Below are 21936 nucleotides of genomic sequence, written 5' to 3' on the forward strand. Positions count from 1 at the left end.
CAAGGACGGAGCCACTTGTGAAGCAGGGAATTTCCGTGTATAACCTCATCTTTAAATAACACCCGGCTATATCTCAGTCCGTGGCTCAGTAATCATTAATTGGTCAGGCAGAAAATTGTGACTATTTATGTGACTATTATTTACAAGCTTCTGATGTTTGGGCTAAGTTACTCTTTACTCTGAGAAGCAGCTCAATGTACCAATTGCTTTTTCGCATGCTTACTGGCGTTTTGCACTTCCACCCCAATTTAGGTAACGGCCTACTACAAGAAGCGAATACACGAAGAAATGCGTTCAAATGGTTGCACGAGAAACAATGAATATCAGCATAGTGGTAGCCAACCTAATATTAGCTCAACGCAAGCATATGACTGCAAGGGCAGTTCAACAAAAAAGCGACGCACTTGTGACTCCAGTGATGAATCAGCATCAACAGTCTCAATGGAACCTCTTTCCCATCAAACGGTCGAACCTGATGACTCAAGCGAGGAAGCCAGCAGCCATAGGCGGACAAATCCCCCAGTGCGTAAAAATGGTTCACTTGTTAACTTCAACGTTTTGTGGTGCCAGAACAGTGAGAAGTTATTCGCAATCTAAAATATCTTATACCACAATTAAGAAAATATCAACCAAAATGTTTGAGGCAGTTGTGCTAAGTCCACCCATGAGTTGCGGAAATTACCTGGCCGTCCATCCATAGGGTTAGACGCCACAACTGCTTGCTGGTACCGGCCAGGTAATGACCGTTGCTGTCCGGGTGTTACCTGTAACAATGTAGAAAGCTGATAGAAGGGACATACATTCAAAAAGAGATAAGTCAATGGTAATTATAGGACGCAGTGAAATTTTCATATCCCCTGTCTTTGGAACTCCTTACGAGGCGATAGCAAAACTGGTCCTTAGTTGGGGTGTTGCCATTAGGTGGAAATAGCTGAAATGACGCCTGTGTACTCTGACAACAAACGGTTGGTTGACTATGGGTGACTTGCATGGCTTCTGCCAGTGAAGCGCTATAGCGCATTTCCAACAGAGTGAAAACCTCTTCTATTTACAACAGCGGTCTGCTCCAGTTCATCACTGTGACAATCGTAGATAATATTTTTTCGGATAATAGCTTGCGACCAGCATCATTTCACCCATTCACACTCAAAAGGGAACCAAAACAAAAAACTGAGATGGTTTGCCTTATTTCATCTTTTCTAACAGCGTTCCTTCACCCCTTCCAAACTCCGGCTCGTGTGCTGCAGAAATTCGACATTCTAGACCGTTGATCGAATTTTTTTATGTTGCCGAATAGAAAGAAGCCGTCAGTCAAAGGTCAACAACAATGAGTACTACTCTTGTGAAGTATAGTCATAAAATAAAAGGTGGCCAAATGCTTGAGGTGTAAAAATAGTTTTTTCCTATAGCAAAATGTAACTTTAAACGTAGCTGAATTCAACAAGAATTGCCTCCTCAAAGGAGTTTTCCATCAAGAAGCTTTCATAAGAATAAAGGGTTATTTATAGTTGTGTCCAGCCACTTTCTTATAAGAGGTCCTCAATGAGTCCAATTTTCATGGTTCGTTCAAGATCACTTCACATCCTTGTTAACACCAATCAATATGACACGCTCCATACGTAATTTTAGTTCCGTTATTTGGCTAAAAGGTGTCACTTGGTTATTTTTGTTGTTCTGCACTTTTCAGAAGAAAAATTACAGTCTGAACGCTTATTTAGGGAATAGGAAACTGACCAGTTGTCCAATTTGACCCTCTGTACCCTCGCCTTATAAATCGATAGGGACATTCATGTGTGAACCATAAGACAAATAACGCATAACACATCAAGGGTTCAATGCTGACTTTATAAAAACATATGCTTTAAAGAAAAGGGAATTTACAAGTTGTAGTGCTTCGCTTCCATGGATGCCACCAAGTTGTGGAACCTATCCAATTCTGCTTGACACCGAAATGAACCCACTGGTTCCAGTTCATTTGGTCTGAATAACCATCACCTTTAGTTTTTCCTCGGACCATGCCATTTTCTCACCATCCTCATCATCACCATTGATGTCAGATCATCAACGTACAAAATCAATGGCTTGCGGTCTTGCACTTATAACTAATTTGAAAGGCACAGTATAGAAATGTGGATAAAAGAGAATGGTGAGGAACACCTTTCCTTTGTATACACCTTTGATACTTGAGTATGCCAGTGATTCCAGTCATATTCAGTTGGAAATCTTACTGTAGAGCCATTTGCCATGCATAGCTCTGACGAGAGGGCGCGACTTATCTTTCCGTCGTCTTAATATTTGGTCGGTAAACCTGAACGCAGGCGCAAAATATCTTGCGGCCACGCAGGTTAACCCGATAAACCAAAAGGCATCAAAATAAAATAAACTGTGTCCCCGAATGAGGACTTACTTGACTTTGCTACGTGTTAATCACAGACCTAATTTAACTAGGAAACAGACTGCTGGTCAAATAAGTTGACGTCCATATTCTCAAAGCCCCCCTTAGGATTTATGAAACTTTTGGCGTCCCTTTAGCATTTTCGCACAAACAGAACTTTAGATGTCAGGATTAATTGATGTTTAAAGTGTTTTGGAAGGAAGTTTTTAGTAGAGTTGGCTCACCAGATCGTTTTATATATGATGCATTATAAAAAGTTATCAAATGACTGTGTCCATTCTTACTTTATAACAGAGTGACAAAACTCAAGCCCATTTTGAAAGAAAGGGTAGTATACGGAATAATTGTAGCTGCGGTTTGTCCGTTCAACATTCAAGTGGCATGGATGATAAAGACAACTCCGTTACTAGAGATACTTCCCCAGTAAATGGTCAGTTTTCAGTGAACAGTGTCCGCATATTACAAGACAATCACTGCAAAATCGTTCCAAATAGAAAACGTGGAAACCCAGACGAAAGAAAAAATCACAATGATCAGCACAATGACTTTGATGGGAAGGACAAAGGAACCACCTTGGGGTCTGAACTGCTGACCGCAGCATATAATGTAAGTGAAGCGTTCTTAATTTAGCCATATGTTATTGCTTTCCCGCACCGTTTCGTTATGGATTCACTCGGAATCAACACGGTTCCGATTGTACACCACTATTATTACCAATTTGTCCTACTTTGGTTGAGATACCAGTTGAAGGAAGAGTTACCTAACCAGTTTGTTTTTGTTCAGAAACTGAAAACAGGCAATTTTAACAGCTGTGTCGGAAATACCTTTCCCAATCGTTAATTTTTAACCTTCAAAAATCCCTGAGAGAGGGAGCAACTTGGAGTTTTCTCGTTTTGCACGAATCATGATGCCTCACTGAAGGGGCCGATAAATTCACAATCCACTGAATGGATGAGTAAATAAATGAATTTACTGTTAAAGGAACACCTGAAAAAAAACAGTGGTTAGTCTGGTGCATAAACCGATAGTCTTAGTGGTTGGACGACCCAAGAAGTAGAGAGGTAAAAGACAGATGAGTGAATAAACCAAATCATTATTTATCAGATAAAATAAGTGAGTTAAGGCGTGAGTGAATGAACAGAAGATTGAATGGATAAATGCGTACGACAATTAGTGCACAAAGTGCTTATTGATCACTCATTGAGTAGATGAGAGGACGAATGAAATGAGAAGGGAAGAAAGATCATATTAGAGATCCATCGAAGAAATGATCATCTCAGTATTTTTTCACTCATTTTCATTTTGCGAGCGGCAAACAGTACCCATTTGGGAAGAGTGGATTCCTATAGATTACCCCCCTGAAAAATAATAACTTTGTGATAGATCTTCTGTTTTTTTTCACAGAGCTTTGTGCGCCGCGTTGTGGATGATACACTAGACAGAACAATTACCTTTTGTGAGCAGCCCCGTCAGGCAATCATTGCCCTTGAGCATATTTGTGCAAAAGCTTGGCCTCAACTGGAACTAAAGCGGCACCGTAATCGCATTCGTGCGTACCTGAAAGCCTGTCGGCGCAATTCCAAGAAAAACAAGGGTCATATAAATATGAAAGAGCCTCCCATGAATGGCCTATCGATCGAAGCGCGACATCTGGTAGCAAATGCTCTCAGTCTGGTGTGCGAAGAAGTGAATCAACTAAAACGTGTAAGTAAGCTTGTTCCCCACTTCAGTCCCTCGACTAAATGTTTGGTGTGTTCCACGAGGAAGTATCACTTGATGTTGCTGACTTGTACCAAATTTTTATACCCTTTTCCTGGAAAAATACATTCACTTAGGGGTTCCTCACCATTAACCATTAAATTATCACCTCAGGCTTTTGACATTATTTTACATCATTTGTTTGTATTTCTTGTACCTGAGACACTCAAGAAGGTTAACCGTTCATTATACTCAAAAGTGAAAAAAATCTAATGTGGTTCAATTTCGGACAATAGAAGCAGGGTTCAAATTGAAGTCAGACCAGAAAACCACGACGCAGTAATCACTTGTGCATTGAGTCCATCCCGCATAATTTTCAAAACCTGATGCACGATTTCATACTAAATCTTTTCAGTCTTCCGTACTCTGGTATAAAAAATATGCTTAGAAAGATACTTTTTCCTACACTCAGCCTCGCTGTTGCTAGCGAAGACTAATCCGTTTTTTTACTGCCAGTTGGAGTTGGTGCTATTTGAATTACAGCGCTTAAGGTTGAACGTGATATGATTCGGTATTTCTGGCTAGTATGAAACAAAGCAGGGGGCGCACAAGTCCCTGTATTGGAAGTGAGTGATTATGCCTAATTGTCTGTGTAGTTTGGTGTGGAATGCCAATTTTTCAGCACGCTTCTGCATTAGTACATGGTAGAAAACCTAATTGTGAAGGTAAGATACAACCATAATTCCAGTTAATTAGTTCGTACAAGTTACCTGCGATAAATACAGTAAACAAACTGGTGGTTTTTGATCGATGGCCGGCTAGCCGGAAGTCTGTGCACCATTAGTGGTTTGTAGTTACTGGCATGATTTTGCAGTTTTATGTCATTTTTTCCAGAAGGGTGAAGCAAATCAGTTCAAAAACCAAGAACGGATTAGGTAATTTCTATTTTTTTGTGGCGAGTAATCAGAAACGAGCATTCTGTAAATCCGAGACAGCATTAGTGCCTTTTGAATGGTGGTCATTCAAGAAAAGGTTGGTGAACGCGGACCGTGGTCCACATACTGACAGCTGAGTCACTATCCTGATGAGTGCAGGTTTGGAGTGGCCTTGAAATTCGTGATAAAGGCACTGGTGGTCACTCCAAATGAGAGTGAAACAGCAGGGGGTTGTCTGACGTTATTTGGAGAAAACGGAATAGTGTCACCCTACAATTATTGTTTCAACCGCATGGATTGCATTTAGGCCACCTGGGAACGCATTAACGGTGGGATCATTTGGAACTGTCAGCGTTAGGTCACTGGTGACACGAACATATTTAAGTAAAGTTCAGCTTTGGGGAAGTGAGAAGTGGAAACTCCGGTATCTGTCACGCGATTGTTCGTTACTGGTCATAGATATCAGTCTTGAGGACCAAATTCGGTAACACAGGCCTACTGATATAGTTCTACTTACGTCGTCTAATTACTGATCTCGATCCGTTACGCAGAATTGTTTCAGTTTCCATACCCTCTGCACCTCGTATTCAACCGACTGGCACACTGTTCTTTTCACCCTCCTGTATTCCAGAAAATTCATTTGGAACACGCCAAGAACCTTACCTTACGCAAACCATCCATCAGCCCTTCGAAAAACAATTATACCCTCCCAGACGCACAGGAGTCACATTTTAATACCAACTCTCTGGCCCCAAAGGACATATCTCTCAACTCAGTCAAATCACAAACAGAGTCTCCCTATATGTGTGGTGAGAATGTTGAACCGGATATATTCTCTACGAACCGGTACGACATAAACCTGTTGTGCAAACCCATGCCAACGTCTTCACATTCTGGTTCAAACAGCAACTGCAAGAATGATGCCACTTTGCCTGGGATAGGCACAACTCCAAACCTTTTCCCTCCACCGTCTTCCTATGATAATATGTACATGGCAGCGATGTTAAGGCTTCTACCCTCAGTGCTCCAACATCCTCTCACTGTGAATAGTCCCAACGATACACAATCTTCCCTGTACGCAAAATCAACTCTTTCATCTGATCGGCTGGTCAACGGAAAGCTGATGAATGGATCACCCATTTCAGCGTGGAATACTTCTAACGGATACAATGATGAAAAGCTCACAAATGATTTTGGTAACCATCCACGCTCTTCAGACTTAGCGCCAAACAGGGATAAGGCAAATGCCTATATTGGTTTGCCTTATGAGGATGATATCTGCAAGCCACTCAGCCGCTACTCCATCAACTGCTTTACGGAAGAATTTGGTTCCTCGATGCCCACACCTGAAGCTCCACCAGCACATATCAACGCTATCCAGTACAGTTTCAGTCTAAAAGAAGCAGTTCAAAGATTGACGGACGTACGGATCCTGACTAAAGTAAGACATTATTTTCAAATATTTCGTTCCCTTTCATATCCTTTGTTTTCTAGAACACTAGTCCATAGATTGAAGATTTGCCTATAATTTCAGTTGAAAGTTTTGTTGTTAGAATTGTCACACAAAATATAGAATAAGTGATCACGCTAAAAGTAGAATCTGCTCTCTGCCAAACGACTCCGATTTGCGATATTTATGCCGAAGTTTAAAGTGCCTGGTTTGTCTCCAAGCTCCATGTGCAATTGTGATAATAGGTGATTCCAAACTTTTCAACCAATTACTAAGAGGAGGACAGTAGCATAAGTAAGATCCATGAATCTAGCATCGCTTCAGGTTGACGACTGAAGGCTCACCAAGTATCTATCGTTATTCATGGCTATTGGTGGAGAACGAGGTATATTCCCTGAGGCGACTTTATGTCCGTGGTTAAATAATGCCTACACAGAATCCAGTGCCCTTTTTCTGGAAATGCCATTCTCCGTAATGACGTCTTGTTTCATTGGACTACTCAAGATTCTGTAAATGGTTCAAAACTCATGAAATGCTTTCAGAAGTTGAGAAGTCACTTGTTATTTCAGAGTTATGCAAAAACACCATAAATGTGTCTTTTTGTCCGAAGGATGGGGTGAACTACAATCAACAGTTGTGCTTCGATGACATAATGACCTATGGACGATTTCGTTAGAAATTCCGCCTCCAGAATCCTTGTCCATATTGGAAAGATCACAAATTCGATGAAATGTTAGCGCGCTTGGGTTAGTTGGGTTTTCATCGATCTCTTCCTTTTTTTCCACACAACCGTTTAGTTAAAACAGGAGGAAAAGGTCAGCGCAGTTATTATAACAATATCGGATAAGCGTAGAGATGTGGGCGACTTGGAGCATTGCGAACCAGATAGCCAAAGAGGGCCCTACGCAAGCTGGTGGATAGTATGAACAAATCTTTTGTGTGGGGACTCACTTCTGAAGACTTGCTGCTAAGGCGACGTTGTAGACTTTTGTTTGGGAGGATCTACACAGCTCAAAGAACACGATTTCACAATAAAACTTGATCTATGTGGCTAATCAGCACGCCTTTTCTGGATCATGCAAAATCTAAACACTTCATCATCAAATAGTGAGATTGGAAAGAACTGGTAGTCAACAAGGTGCTTGTAGTTGTGTGACTCTGACTGTTTGTCCAAGTTCTAGGCCAAATGCCTCATTCGACCGGTCAGTCTCTCGAAAAGTGGCCAACTACCTGCTTAGAGCCTGTTCAGTGGGTCTCACAAACTAGTCTTATAAATGACGAGAAACTTCGTTCCCCCAGTGACATCCAGCTAAAAGACAGCCAACGACAACTCGAAACAGCGAGACAGTTTTGTTACCAGAGATATTACAGGTCTTGATGGGCCCAAAGATGTTTTCAAGTACCAAATATACCGGAGGGTGTTGTGTTCCCTCTCAGTCGGCCCACCCAAATGCAATTCACCTGTGAGCGAATAAATGCATATCCGTCTCCATTGGTCCATTGTAAATTTTATGCTATACAGAAAGCGCAGAGGAAATTCTCTATTTCTCATGTTAACAATTCAGTTTGTGTGAGTTTACTCAAGTTCAAGAACATTTTTACCCGTTTATAAACTGAAGTATGACAGAGAAACCCTGGACACCCAGTTCAGAAGGATAGAAGATGTGTGTCATTTCAGACGATGGTCGTTGAGAAGCAGATACTTAGGGATAGGTGTATTCATTTCCGGAACCTCAACGAAGGAGAATATTGATTTCAGTACGACAAAACGAAATTACGCACAATATATATTTTATTCTTATTCAGTATTCTTGGGTTAGGTTTTCCTTAAGCTGTTCATTTAATTAAGATATTGGGCTCAGTAAACGTGAAGCAGTCGTTTTAAAGGAAGAGCTTACAACATCCAAAGGTTTTGAAGTCATGAAATACACAACATGGTGGAAGAGAGCGGTAACCGAGGCAACCCATAGTATCAGTGAGTTGAGCTTCACGTTCCGTCGAGTTGTGGGAACAAATCGTATCGCAAAGATGAATTATCTTGCCTCGATCAAGTGCTACTGCACGCACTAGTTGCAAGCGTTTTCCCTAAGTAATTCGTAAACACCGCTCAAGTACACCCAACTCATTGTTGTGTGACTGTTGCAATCACCGTTTACCCCAGCCACAAAATAAAGTGCCCCACAACAGGTCTATCCTGTGTCCTCACCGTTAAACATCACTCACAGTCCAAATAATAGCGGGTCCTACTTATTCCGCATTATGCACCCTAACCCCGAGCTGTCGTCACTGGAAGTGCTGTTCCAAACACCTAGAACACACCAGCCCTCAACAAACTGACTGATTCATATGACTGCAGGTATCTGACTGAAACCAACCTACCCACATCAAGCGAAATACACTCATTTACAAACTAGTTTGGTTTTTCGAGAGACTCGCCTTGACTTCAGCTGAATCTTTCGTTTGTGATGTTTCCGGGCAACTGAATGTGCTGCATTAGGTCACCTCGCGTGTTAGTCGCTACGGTATTCGTGATATCGCGATACATGTATAAGTATAACGCATTACCGATAAGATTGCTGAAAATTCGCCGACAACCCACGACCGTTTTCGCCCTTCATCATCGGGGAGGCGCACTCCCTGAGTTTCCGTCAACCGGATGTCCTACTTGAAACCAAGTAGAATATCAGGTTGACGGAAGTGCGTTGACAGGTGACGAGATTTCGACTTTAGTAACCAGAGCGTAAGCAGGCTTTAGGCGGTAGCAAAACACCACTGGAACAAGCGGCGAAGCAATCAGGATAGTCGTGCTACTCACGAGTAGCCAGGACAAGTATGGGAAAGTAACCGCTGATCGTCGTTGATTCGCAGGAGGAATCACCAGTAGGTTTTGTTTCATGGGGAATTTCTGGGTGCTGTTCGGACGACCAAATAACCATATAGACTTTAACCGGACATTTCACCTGAGACTTCTATTTTGAATTCAACCATTTCCTCACTGCTGCTTTGATCTAGAAGTGGCAGTCATCATCACCATCATGCCAGTGCATTATATTTTTAGAGGGCAGGTTGCCACATATTTTTCAAACCCAAAAGTTGGTGGACGAGGAGAGTGTGTTGGTCAGACCTCCAACCAGTGAACAGTCTAGTGTGATAGACTGTGTAGGTTTTGCGTGGACACCTCCCAGTGTAGCTCAGTAGCTCGGGTAGACACACAAACCGTCACATCGTGGTAATGTCCAGACTCTTCGCAAAGGATATTAGTCAGCATGTTACGTTCTCATCGCATGGCATCTAAGTTCCACAACCTCACGGATGCAGACTGGGCCGGAACAATGTAAAATGGTATCTTACGATCCCGCCTGTGAGATAAAGCATGTACGTCTTTCGAAATGTCTGGCAGTCATCCGCCAAAAAATTACGAGTATTTCGTAATAACCTCTACGGAGTTTGACAGGAAAATGATGGGTCCAAGTTGTCAGTCTGTCGATTTCCAGCCATAAACTTGGGTTGAAACAGAACTACTTTGAGGTTAACCTGTTTAGATACCCCCCTTGCCAGAAAAGAACTGCCAGGTAATAATCACCTGTCTTAACCCAGAACTCAAAAGGAGCGGTGTACCCCGTTTGCATTGGATTTTTGGCTAGGCTGGACGCTGTAAAAATCTCGTAATAGACGTTGTCATAAGTATTTTTGCGGTGATTCTTATAAAGCAGATGTTCGTAAACCGAGCTACTTTAATTTAATTTGCTGCATCCGCACATGACAGTGCAGTACAATCCCATGAGCCTGTGAAAATCACGTTCTAAATCACGCTTCTATAAACTTCGCGAGTAAACGTTTTCTTTTCCCTGAGTGAACAAGAATCTACATTCTTTGTTGATGCACAGATCTGCAATTGTTTTCATCCTCAGAACGCATTTGTCGACCTCTTTACTAAGAGTAAATGTCAAATAAACAGGGACATATAATCAACCGCAAAGGTGTTTTCTTTACTAGGATGGAATAAACGCAACAAATGTACTATAATGTTGTAGGTAAAACTGTCTTATTCATTTATTTTTTTTTCAGGATGATGTTACCTATTTCCTTCACAATTCGGAAGTAGCAAAAGAGGCGGTCAAGTATGCCAAAGGTGTGTCACGTCTGATAATGCGAAAAGCGGAACAGTTGGAGAGACATATTAACGAAGCGAATTTCGGGACGAGAACATGCCCACTCAATTTGTCTTGAACTCACTGACAGATGACTCTACCGAACTTTAACGTCTGAATCATCCCCATTGGTGGATAAACGAATCGCTCAATATCAGCTGATTACCTGAACTATTTCTGCTTGTTATTTGAACGTAAACTTGACCAATCTATCTGTGATGTTTTCGCAATATTGTTGCTTCATTCCTAACTTATTGTAATCATTTCTTCCTAGTATAAACCTTTGTGAAGTTAGAATGCACACTACAAAACACTCCTTTTTTCTTATTTACGCCACAAAAAGCGGGAAGTGCGTGGTATTACATCAGCTGTTCAGGATTGGCATTATAGTCGTGTCGTTTCTGTGTGTGCCGATCTCAATACTATATTGGTTATTCCAAGCCATGACGAACATTATTAAAGCCGTCCTCTAAATTACGTTGTGTTCAGTTACTCAGTTACGAGCAAGGTAACATTCAGCCTGGGGGAATATGTTAACTCCTGGTCGACTTTTGAAAATATTGGCACACAAAGAAATATGATAAATAAATGATTGTTCAGCCGTGACAATCTTTGGGTGTTTAATTGTAATGCTACCATATGGGGGCTCGGCATTTGAGACACCACTAGGCTTTCTAAGCCTAGACAAGAGCAATCAAGATGCCGGGCTGGGTTCGAACCGTGAGCCTACCGGTCAGTAAGTTTGCTTCCTAACCAGTGTGCTATCTTAAGCCCGTTAATGCATAAAGATTCGCACAAATTCCTTTGTGGCATTACATAAAGTTATCTTCGTGGACCGCGTTTTCTCTATAGTTCAACTCGACTTTTTTTAAACCAAAACGCCTAATCCATAAAAACGTGTGTAAGCTGTATCGTTTAGCTTTCTTAGGGAAAACTATATGGTAACTATCGCAAACTATCAAAAGTGAAGCTTCCTTATAGGAAACTACTCATAGTGTTGCTGAAAACACTTCTACGGTTGATGATCGGTTTTACCTTTCCTGGGAATCATCACATAGGAAAAGTTCACCAGTATCCATCAACCTTTCATTCTCGTTTAGCCCAAATTGTAAGAAATTTGCGAAATGTCCTCATTTGCACACCTCTGCGATATTTCAAATATCATAGAACTTGAAACAAGAGGTGGCCTTTCGCAGCACTTTCAGCTACAGAACATCATGAACGAAACCGAAAAAAGACTTCAACAACCTATTGAGCTGGCGCTAACAATAATATTTTTGTATCAAAATCGTTTTGCATCTAGTTTCACTTCCTATATATGCTGACTCTGAATGAAGTTCCTCCGAGTCTGTGATCCCATGCATAAGAAAAACATGGATTTACGAGCACATATAACATTAATGATTGCATCGACGCTTAATTTCAAAATCCCTGTCGCTCTCGAGGCGTTGCGCAGTTCCCCTGCTGTATTTCACCTTTCTGTCATTACATTGAATTCCTTAACTATATATGAGCCTCTTCAAGTGCACACAGCTAGAATATAGGCAGCTAAGCGCATAACTGGACATATCTTCAAAAATGCCAGAGCAGTACTCGGGGTTACGAAGCATGAACGGGGCCAAAATGTGTTCAGCGGGGAACTGATCGCGCTAGTAGACGATGAACCATTCCTCGCTATAGCAGATTAAAATATAGCGGCCCGAGAGATATATTATCGAATTATCCCACACAATCTCCATTCAGTTTTTCTCGGCATCGGAAAATATTTGCTCATACTCCGTGGATTATGTAAAATACACGAAGATTTTGCTAAACTGGTGTTGCCAGGACATCCTAGCCGTTTTCGCAGGACAGTTGAGTTCGGAGTATGACAGAGCCAGTGAGACAAATCAACAGACAGGAGTGATCCAAACGATTGGCTATTCCCACAGAGCACATTAGAACCCGCAATGTAGTGAACATGGCCTGTTTTCTGTGATTGTTTACCTGGTTAATACACTGCTTTTTATGACAAATGCGGACGGAATCCAACACATTATCTACAAGGGATATAAAAGGCCAAATATATCTGAAGAGATTCAGGTCAATGTTAGAAAAGCACTAAAGGTTTGACCATGAGCCAAAACAAGTTGCGCGTGCTCTGGAATGCAAACGAGCACAATATGTGAGGCTTTAAGGGAACCCGTAGAATCAAATCGTGTCGAATTCGGAAGTTATCTTCAGCACATTGTTTCCAAAATGCTTGACTTCACGGGGAAGAAACTGACCAGTCAACGAAGCCAGAAGGCTCCGTCCGCAAAATTGCCTACCAACCCAGAAAGGCATGTGCACAAATTCTTAGTAGAATCGGACAAAACATCTTTGGAAGTATTGTGATGTAATCCAAAACATCGTAGTATGAGACGGATGGAACAAGAGCTTCAATTCGAGTGCATGCATGCGCCAGTTTCCTAAATTATTCCATCCTCAGACTTAAATGGAATTTGGTCATTTCTCTTTACCTTGCTTATCTAAATAAAGTATCAGACAATTACTAACAAGGTAAAGAATGGGCACACTCAGACACTTACAAGAAAATTAACAAAGCATGTTAGCGAGAACAGATAAGGAGACAGGGATCATGCTAATGGTGGGTCGGTCCAATCGGGCAGAATCAATAGCATTATCTCTGACCAGTCCAGGTCTCAAGAGATGTTAAGGGGCAAGGACGAAATACGAAATATTGAGAGAGCTGTTTTCTTGGTAAAGTGGTGCAGACACTACATGCTAATTCTAGCATTCACCAAGCCGGTTAGCTGACCACTAGACTGTACGGTGAAAAACCAAGTTTTCTTTTGGAACCTATCCTTGACAAGCTTAATGGGTTTTGCCATGCGTTGGAGAAGTGGCTTGCCCACATATATTTATTTGACACTATCAGACGCGTAATAATAGTCTGCGGCCTTGAGGACACCTTCCAATTAGCCAGCCAAATCAAATGCTTTCATTCATTTCTTCCAATTAGCCAGCCAAATCAAATGCTTTCATTTATTTGACAACAATATGTTCCATCTTCCGTGGTTCCATTTTTAGGAAAGTGACTTCCTTAGTGCAGTGGCACTGATGAATGTATCCCTATTTGAAGACTTGAACAATCATTGCTGCGAGCAAAAGTTTCAAGTTCGGTGTAATGATGGAGCCAAAAGAGAAAGATGGGGCGGCAATCGAATCTTCGCTTGGTCCCTTTCTGGCAGACATCTGAGTAAACTGGCTAACAAAGCACTTGAAGTGGGTTATTCGCTCTCTACTGACAGACTCACTGAGTGGCTTCAACTCAAATCACCCGAGTATCGACTTCTTTGTAGAGTGCAAAACCACTCAAGCATTCTTTCCATGTAATAAATCGACCGCTGTTGAGTAACTAGATAAACCGGTCAGTTACTCTGTTAAGAAGTGTAAAATGTTTTTGCAAATGGGTGTTGGTTCATTTGTATATTCTCCAAGAGGAGACCAGGGCCAAGGTAAAAATTACATAGCAACCATGCACCACACTCTAAAGGCATAATGTAGCGGAACTGGGGTAAAAGGATGGTGCAGTTTCTGGGTAGCACTGACTTTTCGGTTTATAAGTGACATAAATCAACTTCCAACCGTTGCGCTGGGTGAGAAGGATCCGATCAGTTAAACAGTTTAAAAAAGAAGTTGATCTGGATATGTGGGTAAGCTTAGCAAGTAGTGCATAATCTTGGAACACACAGATTGCAAGTTTGCAAATTGACAAATCTAGCGAAGCGGATGATTCCGGACTTTTTCTACCTTTATGCCAACCCAGACATTCAGTTATACTGCAACTAAGTTTCGGTAGTACCGCGTTTAGAGGATGTACAGACCTCAGTTCCGTATGAGACATTTAAGTTCACCATCTCATGCTCTTTGTATAGTGTTCCGTGACACGTGTAATATTTTAGTGAAAATATTATGTTGTCGGAAAGTACTCATTTTTGACTCCTGTGTTCATAACAGATTTCCAGCTTCACCCAAGGGTCACCGTACTGACGGCCCCCTACAACACTTGTTCCCATAGGTCAAAGCATCCTCTCTATTGAACATTGGCTGCTGAGTTTCAAGATTCAACTGTTATGCTGATCTTGACAACCTAAAATGTTTACGTTCCTGGCTTGATCGAAATTGGCATTAAAATGGGTTGATTTACCGAAACTTGAGAAAAAGCCGTGGCACCTCATGTGTATCTGCAAAATGCATATTGCTCTCCCCAGAGTGCGAAGGTCAAATAACAACAAGTGCATCCAGAGTTCACTGTCCTCACTCAGCGATCACAGAATCAACCTCCATCATGGTTAGTGAGAACGTCAGAGGTTGTCTAGGCGTAGCTGGCAGTGTGTCCTATCGAAATTCCCCGGATGGTAATCCTTTTAAGCGATTATTCAAATCATCCACGTATTCCTACGCACCGTTAACGATTGCTGAATTGTTTTTGGTATGACATTTAATCTGTTGCCCACGAACGTCTTCGCGGTACCGGCTGCATGCGGTATCAGCTTCATGTCTCACGCAACTGCTCGGATCAAGACACACACTAAGGAATGATTTAAAAGGAACGACTAGTCACGCCGTCGAAAGGAGGAGGAGCGCTTATATATGGGCTGCGAGCATCATGCTGCGCAAAGTCAACGGTCTAAGTGGATAGACCGGAGGGTTTTTGTGGGTGGCTTATAAAGCCTACCGAAACAGATAGCTCAAACAGTATGGAGCCACAATCCAGTCTTATTTGTTATGCTGCGTTTTAAAAAAACGTTCGTAATAGGGGCAAAACTCGGGCTTTATCTGTAGCGTATCTGGTTACCCTTTTGTGTTGCTGTTTCTTGCCAACACAAAATCAGTATTGCATGAATGTACTTCAAAGAACTCATTTGGATAGGGAGTCATCAAGTCAGCGATAGCTGCATATTCCATTACTACCACAAAACAAAGCATGCTTAAAGCCCTCGACTTGTGGACGTCTGGATTTAATGGTTTGGTGCTACCATTTTTAAGAAAAATTAAAAGTACTTGATACAAGCGTACGGGTCATTCTTGCGAAGAGTAAGCTGATAGCTATGCTTTGCCGTGAGATGACTCATGCTTTTTTTGCAAGAAAAACGGCTCTGGCCAGCTAACTCTGCTGCTTTCATAAAATCATTGAGTGTAACCATCTCGAAAGAGGTGCTGGTTTGCCTACCGAAGTGGTCACACGGATGGTTAACGGCTGCCATATTTGCCAGCTTTTTATTAGTTAATCTCCGGATAATTGTTTCAAGGTTGATTAAGTTCCCCAGCCGTTTACTGATGGTTTCATGCCGTTTTGTCATCAGATGTGACGCTTTTGTTAACCAAAATGCGAGGCGCATATATTTATATTAGTCCAGGAGGTTTCCTCACCACTGCTTTGGGGCATTTTTTGAAAGACTCGTTAAACAACTTTGGTTTATCTGGATCATCCTTCTGAATATTCGAGAACTCCGAAGAAACCTGTAACGTCCAACACTACCTTGGTTTCCAAGTAACTTTCTTTCTCGGGAACGGAGACGGTGAGAGACACATCGTTGGCTTTGTGTAGCACTCCAAAGTATAATGGCATTCTGGATTTTTGAGGAAAGTTTTGCCGATTGTACACTTTTTCCCAACCATTGTCTTGGCCGCCGCGCGCTGTGATAACTTGAAACTTAATGCATCAAACATGGAAGGAGACCAGGTCGGTATACAATACTTGAGGTGTAAGTGCCCGAAAGCCCTAAAGAGTGGCAAACTCTAGTGTTTTTCAGACTGTATAGACCTGGGTAGTCAGTAGAAACCCGTCACACTTTATAACCTCTGTACTGCATTGGTCATTAGCCTTTAAATTATCACGAACCATAGGGACAAGATTTTGAGTCTTCTGTACTCACTAAGGGGCTTGAACTCAGGATACTTCCCTCAAGGTAAATGGAAAGATATGAAATTCCTGACAGAGCAGTCAGCAAGTTGCTGCACCATCACCCGTTTCACGACACACCCAAATTCTATATCCAGAACGCACATTTGTGAAAACGCACCTGTTTTAAGTCAGCCTAAACACCACATCATTTCGTGTGAGATAAACAACAGAGGCTGCGGTACTGGTCGCTGTGGAGCCTTGGCTGCCACACGCCTGCCTTTTGGGTCTGTTTGCCCTACAAAATCAGGAAGGAACGCTCACTATACTCAAACCGAAATTAATTTCGCTGCAACCATTGGGGTTTAGAAGTTGAGAATTGAACGGGGAAGTGGGCAAATCTTGTTGCACGTTTCACTGACATGTTGCATTTCGTTTGAGCGAACGAACTTCCCAGGTCACTAACTACCACCGATTCGCATGTCACCAACGTTTTACGAAATCAAGTAGCCGCTGACTATAAGCAGACCCATGTGCAGCGTTGACTAACTGGTAACTTTATCCAACTTAATCTGTCGTACTCGTAACTGTACGCGTTGTCGCTTATCTTTGCTACTTATGACGAACCGAAGAATACGAGGCCTAAACAATGCACACATACCTGACTAAATGGCGAACGACGGACCTCATACTCACAACTCTACGTGATATCGTCTACCTTGACTACTTTTTAAAACTGCTAGGCCGGTACCTATATGGGGCGCTGATTATTAGGCCTCAATTATGCGAAGTGTGCTGATTTTACTGTCAATGATGGCCCACCATACCCACGGCGGTGCGCGCTCCAGCTTGTCTGCAACCTATGGTAAACACCAGGTCAGTATTTATGCGGGCCGGTAAAAACAAATCTCCAGCTATGTGAGATATCTTAATCTGACGGCCAACGACGGCCCGTCATTGCAACCTATAGTAAACACCAGGTCAGTATTTATGCGGAACGGTAGAAACAAATCTCCAGCTATGTGCGATATCTTAATCTAACGGCCAACGACGGCCCGTCATACTCGTAACTGTAGTTAAACTCGCCTAACTTGGCTACTTATCGTAATTGCAAGCCCCGTGTCTATGCGTATGTCTATGAGTATGAGGCTTCAACTATTCCCAATTGCCCAGTCTTATAGCCAACGACGGCCCGTCATACTCCTAACTATACTCTGAGTCACCTGCCGAGGCTACTTATAGTAACTGCCGGGCCTGTGCACATGCTCGTAGCTGACCATAATGTCCCAAATATACGTAATGGACTCATCCAACGACCAACGGTGGTCCTTCATATCCATACGTCGTCCCCTTGCCAACGCCCCATGCCTGATAAATACACAACTCCCTTTAACAAATCATGTTTTTCTTTAATAATAGCATCGTTACAAACATAATTTGCGGTCAGTCCACTTCTCACGTTTTTACCCGATAGGGTTTCTGAAAAATGTATAATCAATTACAACTCGGGCACATTTTACGCGATATCATTTAAAAGAGATGATTAAACAAATTTGCAGCGGCTAACCCACCGATTGCTTAACAAATCCATTTGTCCACGACTCCCGGTTGGTATCCGCGCTGAACCTGAAGACTTACTGCTATAAAGGTTAACTTACTACTTACTGATTTAGTCCAATAGGCGATAACGAGAGAGCCATGTGTACATCGATGATTCGATAGTGGATATCGGCAACCATATGAATTACTGTGGTTCGGCAAAGTTAAAGCTAAAGAGGGGTGGTTACTTGTTAGTCGTAGGACCAAGTGGTGTAGATTCGAGCCTTAAGATCCAAGAGCGACACACGTCCTAAAAAAAGTGCATCCATGGGTGCAGCCGTAGAGGGATGTGGTGAGTTAGGTGGGTGCTTGGAGTTAACTCCGCTCGCTAAGAGCACTAAATCCCAACTTCACTCGATTTCTGCTCTCCGACGCAGATGTAATGTTGCTTAATAAAGTCGACAGCTCGGTCTTCCTTACCGACGCTGGCAACCATCACATACTCAACCACATTGGCAATCTAACCAACAAGGAGCACCCTTCTGGGCTCGATCCAACTCATCGTTCACGTCGAAGTATTGCAACCCATCTTCGTTTCTGAAATCATATCCGAATAAATAAGCTTGTGAGAGAGCCAAACACGATGCGACCAAACTGTCTCAGATAATAGTGAGGATATAGTTGGAGACTGCAAGGACACATTCTTCAGTGGAACTCCCCGGTATACAACCGAAAAATCGCTACGTAACTGTCACCCTACGGATTTACCGACACAGACCCACACGAGGTATGGTTTTGAGGCAACCGCTGTCAAACACCTGAAAAGTCCTTGCTACCGCCTCTCAAACAGGCCAGATCTCACAGCCATACAACAGAACAATCCGTACTGCAACCTGATACACACGTTAATTGATATTAACGGATATCCGCCGTGACGCCATAGGTGTCTCAAGTTAGCAAACGGGACCCGAGGACTGCAGGTTCGCGCACTGATCTCATCTGTCACACCACAATCAAAACTGAAACAACTTCGAATGTATATAAAACGCTGCATCACACTCTCCTATAACCGGGTCAGAAAAATACCTGCGATCTTACAAAAGCTTGTTCTACCTCTGAGGATTTCCCCGGCCAACCAGAAAATCCCCCTCCTCACAGCGGTGCACATCCAAATAATTTCAGAAATGACGTCCGTTACTGGGCTGTCCAGAAACCGAAGTATTTCAGTGAAATGATGGCATGGCACTGCTATACCCAGTTTGACATCACACCCGCAACTATGCCCTTCCTTCTCTTAACCCTCCTCTTTCCCTATAGCCCACTTGTTCCATTACCCGCAACTATGAACAAACTCACGCTTTATTCTGACTAACCTTATGGACATGTCTGACGGTACGCCACATACCTGTTGGGAATAAACATCGTTATGTAAACGTGACAAATTGTGGATACAAAGTGCACACCAGGAGACAGAATGACTTTGGTCAGTTCATCCAAAAACATCTACGCCTCTTCCTCTTCAAAGATGAGAACGATATCTGCATACTACAGACCGGTAAGGTTTTCTGCCAGATATTTGAGACGCGGGTCAAAAAGACGGTTCAGCGTTCTTCACATGATCTTGTCGATCACGAAGTTAAGTGGGGATGGAGAGAGGGCGCTCCTAAAGAACATAACTTTGTGTACGGAAGCTTTTGGAGCTCCCCGTATATTTCCGTAAAATCCGCCCCTTCTGCATCTACCGTCCACAACGATGCAAAAGACTGCACGGTTGACAACTCGCACTCCAACTGCATGCCCTCTCCCCAAAATATACTCCTTCCGCATGATGGACCTCATAATCCGCCTTCTGCAATGAAGGAACGGAAAACTGATTCCGGTCTAAGCTTGCTCTGGTTGTGGCATACATCCGGAGCAACCGCACCACGAACCAAAATATCTATTGATAAAAGAGGCAAAGATGCTACGAGAATCACTAAATACGTGTGCTGTGATGCCTCAGAGGCAACTGCTTTTGAAAAGCTCGACGCTCTTGTTTAGGCCATCACAGCTCCGTTCTTAGGTTAGCTCATCGTAAGAACAGACACCATCATCACCTATCTCCGATCTCATGTCCCTGCAGGTTCCAAGCAACCTTAGTTGCGCACAGTCCAGTCAGTGCGCGTCCCTCCTACTCGCATATATCCTCATCAGTTTGCATCGACCGATCACCTATTATCAGTATGTAAATACCATTTACCGGTTCTAAGAACGGGCCGTGTCGCCTTGTTGAAGTAGTTAGTAATTGTGACGACTTTTGACTCTCTTTTATTTCGGGGGACATTCTAACTTACATTTAGATGCTTTCTAGCAAGCCTTTCGGACACCTTTTCCATTTTGAGACATGACTGTCTTATTACCTCGAGAGAGTGGGGCAATGAACCACCACAAACCCTCGATAGACTGACTGTCTATTACCTCGGGTGAGTAGGGCAACGAACCACCACAAACCCTCGATAGACCCAAGAATATCTTAATTGCACTGACAACTATAAATGGCTCATCCAAGATGTTCAAGTACGGGGCTGTCCACAAAACGAAATACGGCGTCGCGATGAGGGCCCCGCGACTACCTTATCCAGTCTGATGGCTTGTCCGCTGTTCACCTTATCTATAATATTCCCCAAACGAGCGTGTCGCCCACAAGGTCGGTTCAATCCGTTTAATTTGTTCAAGGGCTTGAAGGCAGTGGCCATCTCATTGTACCATCTGCCAATAGTTCATCCAACTGCTCTGTTGGTAGCTCGGTACATCAGTGAAGATCAAACCCTGCTTAAGCCAGATATAACGTATGCTAACCGTCATGAAAACAAAAGACTTGCTTCCTGTGACGAATTCCTTTGTTTCAGTGGGGCGCTTGCCGCAACCATAGAAGAATTTTTCATATCTAAGAGCGAATGTCTACTCCAATTTGAATTTGCGCAAAAGTAATTGACTTGATTACTGTCTAGGTCGTTTTGAGATTACTTCCAAATATAATACGCAAGAAAACACGCGAAGAAAGCGGTTGTTCCACAAAATATCTCACCGTTCTCGTAGAGACGATGGGCGGAGCCACCGGTGTAATGTACAGTGTCTGTCATTTTGGTTGATTTGTATGTAAGTATTGATGATGTACAACCTTGCTTACTGGGCTTACTGCAATTTGAGGTCACTTGATCATACAAACACGCAACACAACCGCAAATTTCTAGTCTCATGTCCACCCGGGCTCCAAGCATCTTTAGTTGCGCCTGTACACTTCTCCCATAATCACATACGCCGGCACCCATACGCATCGACCGCAAACCTACTGTCTGAACCCAAATATCGATCACCGCTTTGAAATCGGGCAATGTCGCCAGTGACCACTTTTGGCTGTCCGGTATTTCGGGTCGCGGTCCAACTCGTATCGTAGTGCTTTCTAGCAGCCGTTTTTGACACTTTCCTATCTTGAGTTCTCGATGTCGACGCGGCTGTCTTAGTGCTTTTTTATGTAACGGGACTGAACCACCGTGTGCCTCGACGGATATAGGAATATCAGTGAGCCATTCTGGTCTTAAATCGACACGATTAATTGGTACATCCGGAATTTAGCGACAACCCGAAATGGCCATGTACCGGATTGTCCGCGAACCCACCCACCACGTTGCGACGATGGTGCCACGACTGCCATGTCCATCATGATGGCTTGGCCGTAGTTCACTATGCCCTTAATATTTCCCGGACGAGCATGGTATTTGCACCCATAAACCAGTCTCAATTTTTCAGAAGAGATTGATAAACAATCGGTAGTTTTTATTTGGGCAACGTTTCGCTTTTGACACAAAAGCTTCATCAGGCCCAGTGAGCGGGTCACC

The 21936-nt window shown here is 42.8% G+C and overlaps 1 protein-coding gene across 1 annotated transcript; it reads left to right on the forward strand.

The window, feature by feature from the left end:
• Positions 1 to 252: 252 nt before the first annotated feature.
• On the forward strand, positions 253 to 6469 carry T265_13132 (hypothetical protein; the record flags this gene model as incomplete). The annotated part of the gene is made up of 3 exons (XM_009167324.1): positions 253 to 522; positions 3779 to 4144; positions 5591 to 6469. Coding segments are annotated over 3 exons (1479 nt in total), but the record flags the coding sequence as incomplete, so codon positions are not given.
• Between the last annotated feature and the right edge of the window lie 15467 nt (positions 6470 to 21936).

The sequence above is a fragment of the Opisthorchis viverrini genome, assembly GCF_000715545.1.
Source record: "Opisthorchis viverrini unplaced genomic scaffold opera_v5_38, whole genome shotgun sequence".
Lineage (NCBI taxonomy): Eukaryota > Metazoa > Platyhelminthes > Trematoda > Opisthorchiida > Opisthorchiidae > Opisthorchis > Opisthorchis viverrini.